Source organism: Crocodylus siamensis, chromosome 3 (genome assembly GCF_052110815.1).
Source record: "Crocodylus siamensis isolate JL-2025a chromosome 3, ASM5211081v1, whole genome shotgun sequence".
Classification (NCBI taxonomy): Eukaryota; Metazoa; Chordata; order Crocodylia; family Crocodylidae; genus Crocodylus; species Crocodylus siamensis.
The window spans coordinates 139458588-139472741 of record NC_143397.1 but is presented as its reverse complement, the minus strand read 5'-3'; the positions used below and the strand labels follow the sequence as shown (position 1 = coordinate 139472741).

Sequence of the window (14154 nt, the reverse complement as noted above, 5' to 3'; positions counted from 1 at the left end):
GGTGCAGGCACCCAAGTCTGCAGGACACGTGCTGGCTCAGGCCCCTTGCAGAGGTGCCTGCCGGACTCCCCGGCTTCTCCGCTGCCTGCCCCCTGGCCAGGAGGCTTGTAACAGGTACGGAAAACACTAGTGCGCACCCTCTCGCATTGTCAGTTTGTCTAGACAATAAGCAGGGAAGAGGCAGCATATAATAGATGTGCCCCCCACATCCCCCTTCTCTACCTCTGTTCATGTTTAACCTCGTTTGAAACCGATCCCTAGAAACAGGCGCTTGGCAGTGGCAAGGCACATCTGCATGCCGGGCTAGCTGGAATAACAGCGGCCTGGGAGATTTCCCGAGAGGTTCGGCCGCTATTGAACAAATCCTTTCCCTTCTCAAACTCCGGGAAGACTGATATGAACATCGAAACAATTTGCAAGAAGAAAAACAATCAGAAGCAGCATGAGCCGGCCCTCCCTTGCCCCTGCCAGCGCCTTCCCAAATCGCTGGCTTAGCTCACCAGGCAACTACCAGGGGGATCACCCCGCTCCCCAGCCAATTCTTGGCCGGGCTAATTATAGACAGGCGATTTATTATTCATTCGTTTTAAATCGGAAAAAAAAAAAAGACCTTGAACGGGCTAATGAGATGGAGAGCGCCTTCCCTCCCTCTTTGAAAGAGCCGGAGATTGCTGTAGCGGGGGAAAGCATCTATACTATACCCCGACGGCCGCGGCCCACCCAGCCAGGACCCCGCTACGTTTTCTCTCGGGTGTCGCTGGCTCGGATGGGACTTTGCACACAGGGGAGGAAGCTCCCTGCATCGGTGTCAGGGAGATGACCTGACCCAAATGCTCCAAGCCCTGGCAAGTCCCTAGGGCCAACAGGGCCGGGTCAAGCCCAGGCCCAGCGGGATGCCTACCGAGAAGACAAGCCCGCTCCTCCTTAGGCAGCTTCCTCCCCACGGAAATGTCTTGCCCTCGGCCGGCAGCCGCTGAAATCAATGGGAATTTGCTAGTCGCCTAAGTGGGAGCAGGACCAGGCTGCCCAGGCAGGGCGGGAGCTGCCTGGCACCGTGCTGCAAAACGCCAGCCAGCGATCACATGCACACACACACATATGAAATAACAAGAAAATAGCTCCTCTGTGCACAACCTAGCGAGGCTGAGCTCTGCCTATATTGGGAGTGATCCCCCGCCCCCCACCCTTTTCCCCACATAATGTAGTTTATCATTAAAAAATCCACATGGCTTCCAGGGCTCTACGCGCCTGCCTCCGGCTCCCCGGGCACGTCTGTTGCTGGGATTCAATACGTTTGGGAAATGCAGATTGGCTTGCAACCCACTGTTTGATTTATGAACCGGTACGGTGGCTCTTGCTTACACATTACATCGCAGGCAGCGCAGGGCTGGGAGAGGGGAAGCGCGAGCAGCCCGGGCCGGTGCCGCCTGCCAGCCGGCAGCCCCTCCCCCCCGCCGCCGGCCAGGCCTGCCCCAGCCCGGAGCAGAGCCGCTGCCGGTGAGCGGGGCTCCCGGCTCCTGGGTAGCAAGGCTGTGTTTACTCGCTGATGCCTCCTTCTCTATCAGGAGCCTATAAATAGACGGGGGTTACAGCGGCTCGGGCTGCCAAATCGATACCTCCCCCCTCCCCTCGCCAGTTCAGCTGAGCTGTCTTATTAATTATGAAAGGACTCATCTGATCCCAGCTTGTCTTTGCAGCGTCTTAATGGTGGTTGCTTGTTTCCTTCCACTGCAGCAGAAATGCTCCTCGCAGGCCGGCGCTGCCTCGCATGCGGCCACAATCCCGTGCTCCGCAGTCGCGCCCGGCCAGGTCCCAGCAGCTGCACAACGAATCCAGCCCCTTTGGGCGCGGGGGTCCTCAACCAAGCGGACTCCGTCCTCCGAGACTCGCAGCCCTCCCTAGGTCTGCAGGGGCTGGCTCTCCATCACTCACGACTGAACCACAACAAATACAAGGAAATAAAAATCGACTATGCTAATCAATTTAGCAATTCTAGGTTTATTTGCACCAAAGTGTCTATGGTATTAAAGTTGTCAAGTCTGTATTAGGCTCCAGTATCTTAAAAACCTGTCCATTTAAATATGTGTGTGTGTATTTATACACAGACACACACATATATATTTATATATATGTGTGTATTTATATACACACACATATATTTATGTGTGTGTATTTATACACATATATATTTATATATGTGTGTGTATTTATATACGCACACATATTTATATATGTATTTATATATACACATATATATTTATACATGTATTTATATATACACATACATTTATATATATGTGTGTATTTATATATACACACACATATATTTATATGTATGTGTATATTTTTATCTACACATACATATACTTTTATATATGTGTGTATGTGTATATTTATATACACACATACGTTATATATGCATCTGTGTATATTTATATATACACATACATATATATATATTGCCCATGCATATTTTGTAAATAAAACGACACCCTCATTTCAAACAATAATTTTTATTTTATACTTCTTTCTATACTTTGTAGCAAATTTCTCTTTTTTTTGCTGAATTACCTTTATAATAAACCTTTTTTTTTAATTACATTTTTCCTTTTAAAATCCAGGCTCTTTTTTTTGTCAAAATCGTTATACTGTATTTTTTTTTTTTAGGTTTACATTTAAGCCCCCTATATATATTTCTTTTTCTTTTTTGTGACCTAGCCTGTCGGATATTCAGGTATCTTACTGTATGTGTAACATCTAAAACAAGAGGAGGGAAAACTCAAATTAAAAGCAGTGAACTCAGAAAGATGCCTTGACAACAGCAGTAAAGCTAAACTCAGCAATCTTAGCAGCATTCATTCTTTCAGTCATCAGTGGTAGACATCTCTTTTTCCTTCCTTTCTGGCCATTTCTTTCTTCCTTGTTTCCCTCCCGTGAGGAAAAATGATTAATAGGATTCTTCTTATTATTAGTATTGTTTTGTTGGAGTTTCTTTTTTGCAGTGGTATGGACCAAAAAACAAGCGACCGTGGAGGAAAAAAAAAAAAGATGAGAGATTGTGAGTTATTCACCATATGCTTCAGCTGTGGGATCTATCTGGGTTCTTTTCCAGCAGTGCCTGGGTTACTTGGTGGTGGTGGTTTCTTAGCTGGGTTATTAATACATGTTTCCCCCCTCACTTCATTTCTCTTTCAGATTCTCAGAGGAGCCCCTTCTGCCTTAGCGCGATGATTTATATATTCATATTTATTAAGATTAGGTGGCCCAGAGCCGTTCCTGAGATTGTTTTGCAACCAAGGGCTGGAGTTTTGCTCTTGTGATGTGAAGACAGGATAAAGCTGAGGTCCGGTTTTGGCTGTTGGCTGCTCAACGGTTTGGTAACATTTGGCAAATAAAACACAAAATCGAGAGAGAGAGGAAAGAGAGAGAGAGAGCAGGAGAGAGCGAGCGATGCCACAGTCCTTTATGGGTGGTTCATCAGCACAGATGCATCACACAGTCCCCCCGGCTCAGCGGATGGGCGCCTCCTCTGTAAATCCAGCACGTGGAGAGGGTGTGTGAGTGTGTGTGGGTGTGCAAGGGGGTGTGTTCTGCCCAGGGCTCCTAGAAGGACAGCCAGGTCACTAGCGCCGCGGAGAGAGAGACCAGGAGCACCGGCAAGGCGGGCAGGAGCAGGGAAGGCGCCGACCCGTTGCTTCCTCCGCACAGTTCAAATAAGCTGCCTTGGAAATCGAGGTTTTTGGACTCCCTCTTCAGTTTTTCCCAAAGATCTGTCGCTCCTTCCTGGCAATCCGTGAGGGCTGTGAGGGTGCAGGCGTGGAAATCATCCCAGTACCTGGGGAAGGAGCAGACACACAAACTAGGAGCAAGGTCACCCTGGGCAGCCCCCGTGCCCCCCTGGCACCCCCTCCGCCTCCCGCCCGGGCCCAGACCCAGCTGGTGGGTGGAAGCGGTGGGGAGCTGAGCTTTGTGGGAGGATGCTCCGGGTGAGACACCCCCACAAGGCATGCAGAGAAAGGCACTGGGCGCCTTCCCCTCCTTTCTGAATGCATAGCGGGGGCCTCCTTCAAGATCCTCAACATCAGCACACAGCCAGCCCCCCCGCCTCCCCAATTCCTTCCACCCGGGACCCAGATTGCAGCCAGTGCCGGATCTACCCCTGCTCTCTGCTCCAGGAACTCAACTCTCCCAGCTTCCCCCCGACCCTAACAGACACTCCCAGCTGCCTTGGGGAAAGGGTGTGTGTGTGTGGGGGGGGGGGGGGGTCTTTGGGGCTTTGCAAGGAGGGTCCGAAGCTGGTGCGTAGCTCCAGAGAAAGGGTTTTTTGGGGTGGAGGGGGAGGTCCCCGTGCAGATAGATAGATAGATAAAATATATATTATTTTATATCATAAAATAACTATCTCTGTCTCTATATATCTATATCTAGATAGACATAAATCTATCTATATAGACATATAGGTACATAGATATGGATCTATCTATATAGACCTATATATATATATATTTCTATTTCTATTTATATAGAGATATCTGTCTATATACCTGTTTATATAGAGATACCTATGTATATAGAGTTATCTATATCTATGAATCTCTCTCTATATATCTATATTTATACCTAGATTGATAGATATACATCTATATAGACATAAAGATATATAGATATGGATATATCTATTTATACAGCTACATTATCTATTTATATAGATATATATCTATTTATATAGAGAGATGTATCTATATAGCTAGATATATATAAAGCCAGGTTCCCCCCGAGGGATTCCTCTCCTCAACGGAGCTGTAGAGGGTCTGGGCTGCAGTCCTTATGGCCGGCGTCTAGCATCCCTGACTGTGCTGGTGGTGTTATTATTGCGGGGGGGCTTGTACTCCTATGCGGTTTGCTTTCTTTTTTTAACTCTTTTTCCTTATGCCGAGGACCTCCGAGCTCGAGAGGGACAAACTGCAAAGGGGTCGATGCCCTCCCTGCAGCTCGGGGCAAAGGTCCCCTTGGCTGCAGCGGATCGAGCCCCGGGCGTGGAGCGGGAGCGGGAGCACCGGGGTCCCGGTCCATTTCGGACCGTCCAGCCCGGGGCCGTGGGGGGAGCTGCCCCATTGATTCCCACGAGCCCCCTGCTGCCTCGGCCCATCAGCGCTTGCTCATTCCTTCGCAGCCTCCTCAAACGCCTCCCCATTGTTTTTCCTCGCCCAAAAATAGATCCCGAGGCTAAATATAACCTGCACGCGGGATTGATCCCTGCTGCCTCGTCTCGGGTTAGAGGAGAGCGGCTGATTTTTCTCCGCCCCTGGTGCAGGTTATTTGAAGTCCTTGCGGTCTCTGACACTGTCCTCTGTTGTTTCCCCCACCCCCCACCCCCCCAAACCGGCGCCTGATCCTTTCTTCCTTCCTCTCTTTCAAAGGCAGGCTGCGGGCTTGCAATTTATGAGCACTCTAAACTGGTTGTAGGCTCCAATGTTTGCTACATTTGTAATAAATAATGAGATATGGAGATGCCAAGAAGGCTGAGAGTGTGCCTCTCCTGCAGTATTTCTGCTGTAATTGCATCTCCCCGGGGAAAACTAAACCTTCCCCCCGATTTCCTTTCAGTACACAGACTGGGAGGGGGAGGGTCAAGGCTGGGGGAGTGGGAAGGGAAAAAATATTCTTGAAAGAAACCAGGCCCATTTTGGTGGCCTGGCATAGGAGCTAAATCCCGAGCGGTAGCCAGGACAAAGCCCTTTCTCGGAGACAGATCCCCAGCTCCAGTCCCCCTGCAGCAGCTCAGTTGCTGCCGACTACGACAGCGCTGGGCTGGGCTTGAAGGACCGCAGGGGAGCAGCAAGCACGAGATCGGGATTCATGGCAAAGCCCACGGGGGGGCCACAGCTTGGGGGCCGGGACCACTGGGCCTTGATTTAAAAGTAGCGCCGTGCCATTCACCTTGCTCTCCTAGTTATTATTATTACTGGTATGCTCATCGTCGTCATCATTAGCCTTATTATTACAATTATTGTCACCAGCATCACTTGCTGTTATCGTTATTATTACTACTGTTACAATCATCGTTATTACTATTATCAGCAGCATCATTGCTATTGTCATTATCATTACTATTGGCATCAATGTTATTACAATCATCATTGCTATTATTACTATTATCAGCAGCATTGCTGTGTTATTATTACTGTTGTTACAACCATCATTGCTATTTTATTATTATCAGCAACATCATTGCCATTAACCTTGTTATTACTATTATCATAATCATTGTTACTATTACTATTATTACAACCATCGTTGTTAGTATCATTATAACTATTATCATGATTATTACTATTATTACAACCATCATTATTATTACTACTATCATCATCATTGCTATTATCCTTATTATTATTGTTATTATTTTCATCTTCATTGTTATAATGGCTATTGCAGACATCCTTGTTGTTATTACTATTATTATCAACATCATTGCTATTTTCATTGTTTTTATTCTTATCAGCATTGCTATTATAACTGTTTTTATTACTATTATTACAATCATCATAATTATTACTATCATCCTCATTGCTATCATCCTTGTCATTACTATTATCATAATTCTTATTAGATTTCCACTCGTCGTTGTTACTGTTATTATTACTATTATCAGAATCGTAATTATTATCATTATTATTACTATCATCATCACTGTTGTTACATCATTATTGTTATTGCTAGCATTATTATTATCAGGACCGTTACTGCCACTATTGTTATTATTATCGCTATAATTATTGCTTTGATTATACCGTTGTCGTTATTGTTACTATCGCAACGACGGTAGTTCTTTTATTATCATCCTTATTATCGTCCTCCTCCGCATCCTGACTTGCCCAAGCAAGTCTCTGCCCTATATTGAAACGGTTCGGGCTTCGGAAGAGGAGCTAGTTTTTCCGGCTGTCTCAGCATCAAGCCAAAAAACAACGGATTTCGTGGGCTGGTGATTCAAAGACACCTGGAAGCTCATGTTGCGGGGGCGGCCAGACTCGGCGAGCCCGCCCTGGACCCCTGCCGGGGTCTGCCCCGCAGCCTTCCCAGATCCCCGGGCGACATGCAGTAAGGGGCGGTGAAATCCTACATAATTCCCTGTCCCCAGGCAAAGCCCCGCCTGGCCCGGCTTGCAGCCGGCTCTCCCCCTCCCTCGCCGGCTGATCTCGATGCGGGGTGGGCTCCGAGTGTGCAGGGAGATCTGCTTCAGATCCCATCCACCAGCCCGGAGAGGCGCTTTTCTACCGCGGTTTGCAAAGCCCAGTGGATCCGAACGAGCTCGGAGGAGGGATCCCGGGCCGGGGGCGGGGGGTGTTATCTCGGGGGAGTGCATCCCAGGGTCCGTGGGTTGATTCCAACCAAGGGGCGTTTACCCTGGGGGGGGGGCGCTACTCCGTATCGGAGCGTGAGATCCGGCTCAGCATCCCAAAGGCAAGGCGTGCCACCCAAAACCAGGCCTTCGCCACTGGCAGGGGAGCGGGGAGGTATTGCTGGAGGCCGCGGGGGTTCTGCACTGCCTGCTAGGCAAGGGGCGCCTTTGCTTGGCCAGGGCTGGGGGATAAGGAGGGGAGAGGGGGCAGGCGAGCTGAGGAGCCCTGAGCAGGGAGCATCCAACCCAGTGCCGCGGGGCCAGCCCGAGCCAGGGCCCTGCCTGCCCCAGTCCCTGCTGCGATGCCTCGGCTCGGGTCCTCGACCCCCGCCTCCCGCTCCCGGAGCCCGCCCCGCCGGCGGAAAGCGAGGAAAGGGGAAACCTACGAGCAGATGGTCTGGAGGTTTCTCTTGTCGTCCAGGTCCTGCGGGTAGTTGGCCATGTTGTCTCCCAGCCTGAGCAAACAGTTGGAGAAGCCCCTAAAGACCGCATCGCACTTCCCCGCTGCTCTCACCGCCTGCACCAGGTACGCTGGGGAAGACAGCAGCGCCCGTCAGCCCGCGGGCCCTCGGCGGCCTCCCCGCAGCACCGGCATCGCCCGCGCCCGCGCACGCACACGGCTCAACGCGCTGAAACCGCGGCCGGGACAGATACGTGCGTGTGCCCGGACGTGTGTGTGTGTGTGCGCGTGTGTATAGCACACATGCAGTTTGACACACTGAAGCAGAGGCCAGGATATATGAGGACGTGTGTGCATACACATATACGCGCGCGCGCGTGTATGTGTGTGTGTGTACATATGCAGCTTAACACCGGGATATGTGTGTGCGCGCGTGTACGTGCACAGTTAACACATTGAAACAGCAGCTGGGATACGTGTGTGCGTGTGTGCATGCGTGTGTGTGTGCACCTATCTGTGTGTATAGATATAGCTATACACATTGCCATTTATGAATGGGGAAAACCTGATCTGCGAATGACCCATTGAAAAACCTTCCCGGAGAGGGCTTGTGACTTCCCCCCAGCTGTTATCCCCACCCCCAGGCAATGTCTTCACAGCTACTGTTGCTTTGGGGGTTTTTTGCTTTAAGCCAATTTCATTTCGATTCTTTCCTTTCCCGGGATTCATGGCTCCAAAATGTTGCCTTCGACCAAAAAAGCTCCAGCTCCGTTTCAACGTGTGTACACACACACATATATACAGACAGACAGACAGACAGACAGACACACACACACACACACACACGCACGCACTTCAGACTTTCGCAGAGCGGTAGCTCTCTGCTACCTGGAAAATCATACAGGAACACAGAATAATTCTGAGATGAAGAAACAACCAGCAAACCAAACCAAATCAGAAGCCCTTCAACAAAAACCAAAGCGCACAACGCTGACTAATAATAATAATAATAATAATAATAATAATGACAACAACCAGGAACAAAGCCCAAGGCCAAACCGACCACAACAGGAGGCTAAAATCGAAGCGACTCCCGTGTTGGTTTCACCTCGAGGATCAGCAGGAGAAGGAAACCATTCCTCTCCCGCCGGCTTCCCCCTTCCCACGTCCCATGCCGGCCCTGGCTAACCAATGGGACTCATCACACCCGCAGGTCCTTTTTGAAATGGCCGTGCCCCGCAGTGTCTCATCCACCGCTTGTGCGTGTGTGTGAAAGACGTGAATCTGCTTCTGTGTACGTGTGTGTGTGATCCATGCAGGTATGTGAGCGGTACATCTTTGCGTGCGTGCGTTCGTGTGTGTAATCCACGCTGGTAGGTGATAGGCACTGCTCTGCCTGTGTGTGTGTGTGTGTGTGTGTGTGTGTGTGTGTGTGATCCACGCTGGCACGTGTGAGAGGCACGTCTCTGCCTCTGTGTGTGTGTGTGAGACAGCGAGGGAGCGAGTATGACATCGTCTCTCGGGTGTCATCCTTTAGTGGCTGCTGGGCTGGGTGAGCAGGGGCCCGCGTCCATGGGGACGGCTGCGGGGTCGGGGAGATGCAGGGAAAGCGCCCTCACCTCGCGTCACCCCGCCTGCGTCCTCCCCTGCCCCAGGGCCGGCAGGCGGGTCCAGGCGGGTGCCGTGCCCTCCTCCTGGCGGGACACCGGCGCGACGTGCTGAGCTGGCCCGGGAAGAGCCGGCCGGCCCGGGTCCTGCTGCAGGGCCCGGGGGAGGGGACGGGGGTATCCCTCTCTCGCTCCCCCTGCCTCGTCCCCACACTCCCCCAAATACAGGGATTGCATTTAGAAGGAAAGACATCCAGCTCCTTTTCCTCCTCCCGCCCCAGGCGTCAGATACACGTCTCTGGCCGCCTGGCTGGGACCGGCGAGCAGACGGGCTATTTATCCCTATCAATCCCGCGGCAAATGAAAGGGAATTAGAGGCTTGTTGGTTTAATTGATCCCTGGCTTCATCCGGAGCAGCAGAACCCGGAGCTGTCAGCTCTGTGTGTGTGTGTGTGTGTGTGTGTGTAGCCCACCGCCACACACACCCGCACGCACACACTCACACCCCCCCGTCAGTTTCAGAGCCGCGGGGGGAGGCAGGGTCCTACCCCGGAGATCCCCGCAAAGGCGTCTGGGGCTGGTTGCAGGCGCTCCCCTTGCCCACCGAAAAACGCCCCGATCCCAGGGCTGTCTCCCCCTCCCCATTTGCTTCCTCTCTAACCTGGCTTAGGACCCCCTCCCCCTCCCTCCCCCAGCTCCTGCCCGCACACCGGGGGCGCCAGACACTGAGGCGCAACAAGGCAAAGACGCACGGGGGGCATGGGGCAGCCCAATGCCCCCCACCCCCAAAAGCAGCAAAGCCCAGGGTGCAGCCCCAGTCCTGCCTTTAGGATCCGGCCTGGAGCAAGCTGCCCCCGGAGCCCCGGGCCCTAGGCCTGCCCGCGCGTGTCTCCCCAGGAGGGAAGCGGGGATTTTCTCGCTTGCCCCAGGCAGGGGGATCGCTCCTTCCCTGCCCACCTTCCCGCTGCTCGTCTCCTTCCAGCCTTGCCCCGGCCTCTCCAGCTTTCGCCCCCAGCCCCTTCTCGGCACACGCACCCCGCAGGCGGGGCACGGGCTAGCAGGCCCCAGCACCGATGCGCCGCTGCCCGGTCCCGGGACCTTCTCTGCCTCCAGCAACAATGCTGAAGATCCCGAGACAAAACACACGCGCGCGCACACAGCGGGGGGACACCACCCCTGGCGAGACCTGCCCCGCCGTCGTCTCCATCCCCACCCCGGCAGAGGCAGCGGTCTGGGGTCCCAAGGATGCCCCGGCTCTTGGATCGGGCCGGAGTGGGAGTGACCGCTCCTGCCGGATAGACAGCACAACGCCAGAGCAAACCTAGCTCGCAGAAAACCGCCTTTCCAAAGGGGCCAGCAGCCAGCCTTTTGCAAATTCCACCCACAGCTTCCAAAGGTCACATCCATTTTTATTTTATTTATTTGTTTTTTGTACATAGACAAGAACACGAATTTTCTTTATACAGAGAGGGGGAGAGAGAGATTTAGCTCTTCCAAAATGCTGCCGACATCGCTTGGCGAAGAGAGCTCCCGACCGAAATGCTCTCGACCTAGCAAGGCTGAGCGTTGGTCTTACGGCAAAATTCCTATGCAGGATATTCCCCCTCCCCTCCCCCCGCCCCAGCCGACCTCTTTTAACCTGCCAATATCTTTCAATTATTTCCTAATCAAAACCCAGTTTTGGATCAGGCTAAGGACTTTTTTTTTCGTTTTGGTTTAGTTCATATTTTCCTCTGCAGAATCCAAGGATGTGTTTCCTATTGGAAGCTGCTGCCTATTCGTATCTCCAAAAAATGCCATAGCCAGAAAGGAACGGTACCGACCTGGACATAAAATCAGGGGGAGAAACAGTACCACCAAATCCTGAACAACAATACAGATGAACACACACGCTCGCTCTCTCACTCTCTCTCACATACACAAGCAAAGGGCACACACACACATATATACACATATACACACACTAGCAAAGAACATACACACATACGTACATACACACACCAGCAAAGAGCACACACACATACACACATACAATAGCAAACAACACACACACACACACACACACACTAACACACACACACACCCGGTGGAGGGAAACCTGGGCTATTTTCAGTAACTATCTCCTAATGTCCAGGCATTTTGGACCCGTACTTTAATAACTGCTAGAGGGTCTGTTAGCTCAAAAGATAATATTCGGGCACCAACATTTAGATGGTTTTACATCTTTTTCAAAGCCACATTTCTTTCTCTCTTTTTTTTTGGGGGGGGGGCTGATTTGGTTTGCTGTTACGCTTCCCTGCAGTGGGAAGCGCTTTAAAGTTCCCCCCAAAATGCAGCAGTCCCAACCTCTGATCTATTCCCCCCTCCCCCACATACACTCTTTCCTTGCGAAATAAACTTTGCAGCTACATCTCTCTTTATCCATTTTATGCCAGTTTTTCTCTTTGCCCCTCTGGGGAGGGAGAAAACACGTCTTAGTCCCGGAGCCACGGATTTGGCAATGGCAAAGGATGCACTGGATAGTCCGAGACAAATACATAAAAGCAATTTTTTCCCCTAGGGGAGGAGAGAAAAAAAGAGGGGGGAAAAGCCAAAAACACCCCCCTCCAAATAAATAGCAATTGATGAGCATTTTCCCCCCTCCTGGCTCAGGAAGAACAAGGGTGGCTCAAGACGAATACGAATTCATCCCCGAATTTCTTCTTGACCTCTTGCAAATGCCATTAAAACACCAGCCCAGGACAGAGCCAGAAAGAGTCTCCATCGCACGGTCCCATCTGCGCGCATCACCCCAGCACTTGGGGGTCCTGAGCCCCTTCCTGCCACCATCAACTGGGGGGTTTAAGGGGGGAGACAAGTGGATGGCGAATTTGGCAGTCCACTTACCTATCTGCACAGCGAGGATCAGAGAAATATATCTGCCGTTCAACTTAAGTCCCATCCTACATTTAGTAAAACCATTTGCGACTGCAGATCTTTAAATAGTTACTTTGGAAATCGTGGGGGAAAGCCGAAAAATAGGCATTGCCAACAAGTTCCCAGCAGCGGCGACTTTGCAGCCAAGGGGGAGAGAGAGAAGAAGAAGGAGAAAGAGAGAGAGAGAGAGAGAGAGAGAGGGCAGGAATAGCTGGGAATGGTTCACTCCATTAGGAGGGGGCGGAGGAAGAACAGCTTCACGCCCACGACCAGCCCTGACGTGGGGGATGACACTGCCTGATTTTTTTTTAATGTGCACCTTGGAAGAGAAACGCCATTTATAGGCATCGCAGACTGGATTTAGCCAGCTCTCTGCCATGAATCGCAGTGAAATCTCCCCAGCATATTCCCACCCAGCCCACCCCAGGCTTGGGGCTGATCGCTGGGGTGACCCTGCAGGCCCTTCAGTGGGAGCAGACAAAAGGCCGCCCCCAGGAGCGGGCCCAGGGAGCCCTCCTCCTGAGCAGGTGCCTGCTGCCAGGGGCTGCAGCAAGCGCCTGAAGAGCAACGCAGGCTCTTGCTAATCCGTGTGTCTCCCGTCCTTCCCACCAAGCAGCTGCGGCCAGTCTCTAGCCTCCCACTTGAGGGCATACGCTGGTGCGCGTGCGCGCGTGTGTGTGCGTGTGTGAATGCTGCACACTTGCTCTGCCACTGCAGACATCCAGTTTCCTCCAATGCACGAGACAAATCATTTTGACTCCTACCAGCCTGCTACTGCTGCAAGCATCTTTGCTTGATTCTTTTCCTCTGATTTCCACACCCCCCTTGGCTGATTCTTGTTGTTATTATTCGTGTTATTATGGCTATCAGGTTTGCATTGCAGTAGCCAGCTCTTTATTGATGACATTGCTTTCACCCAGGACACTGCCAAGGAGCGGGCAGCAGACTGCAGGTCTACCCCCTCCTTTTTTATGTTGGCACTATCTCTCCAGATGATTTGCTACACAGAATCTCTTTTTCTCTCTCTCTTTTTCCAGCCCTGTATTATAGGGCACATGCACCGTGCTGTCTGAACCCATGCAGCTGCATTGCTGGCTGGTTATATAATGCACACTAGCATGGAGGGAGGGGAGGCATTTGGAAAAATAGATTAGGAAAATATGAATAGAGGGTTAATTGTATCTTATGCATATGCAGGGCGGGGGGGACAGTTTGCAGGCAGCTAGCGCAATGGGCGCAAGATTTTTTTTACAGTGGGGTCATATGATGGGCACTGAATGAGTTTCAGCTATGAGATGCCAAGTCATTTTGTATAATACTTGTAAATCAAATGAGGGATGTATTTGCTATCTCTCTCTCTCTCTCTCTCTCTCTCTCTCTCTCTCTCCATCCATCCATCCTGTTGCAGTGCAACAGGAATGGCTAGAGAGGCACTGATAGCTTTGTTCCAGTTGAGCCTATTCAGGGGTTTCTGAGCGATGCATAGTTTGAGGGGGGGAGTGGGAGGTCTGCAGAGATCCAGGAGACAGACGGGAGGGGGGAAAAAGTGTGAACATATTCTGCTGTGGAAGACACTCTCTCTCTCTCTCTCTCTCTCTCTCTCTCTCTCTCTCTTCTTGTGTGGGAGGGGATAGCACAGAAGAAACCCCCCTTGTTTTCCTCCCCCTCACTGCAGAAGCGGGGGTGGTGGTGTTCACTGGGTCTGTCCAGGTCCAGCCCCTGCAGTGAGGATGGGGAGGAGGATTCTGGAGTCTCCCCCCATCTCCCCCCACTATGACGTCACCTGAAAGAGGTTGGGGAGAGGGAAGGCAGGCGAGCTGGTTTATCCC

At 51.4% G+C, this 14154-nt stretch overlaps 1 protein-coding gene across 1 annotated transcript; it reads right to left on the bottom strand.

Moving 5' to 3' along the window:
* Nucleotides 1-2443: 2443 nt before the first annotated feature.
* On the bottom strand, nucleotides 2444-12538 carry NRN1 (neuritin 1). The gene is made up of 3 exons (XM_090037287.1): nucleotides 12296-12538; nucleotides 7789-7933; nucleotides 2444-3835 (listed from the first exon to the last, which is right to left on the bottom strand). The coding sequence occupies exons 1-3, from the start codon at nucleotides 12348-12350 to the stop codon at nucleotides 3604-3606; spliced, it is 432 nt and encodes a 143-aa protein (XP_089893413.1). The 5' UTR covers nucleotides 12351-12538; the 3' UTR covers nucleotides 2444-3603.
* Nucleotides 12539-14154: the final 1616 nt, after the last annotated feature.

Bases quoted from the DNA above. Each gene is read 5' to 3' on its own strand.
- NRN1 (XM_090037287.1), bottom strand. From the start codon at position 12,350: ATGGGACTTAAGTTGAACGGCAGATATATTTCTCTGATCCTCGCTGTG. The intron at 7,934-12,295 runs GTAAGTGGACTG...TGTCTTCCCCAG, and splicing joins GATCCTCGCTGTGCAGATAG to CGTACCTGGTGCAGGCGGTG. The intron at 3,836-7,788 runs GTAGGTTTCCCC...CTCCTTCCCCAG, and splicing joins AACCTCCAGACCATCTGCTC to GTACTGGGATGATTTCCACG.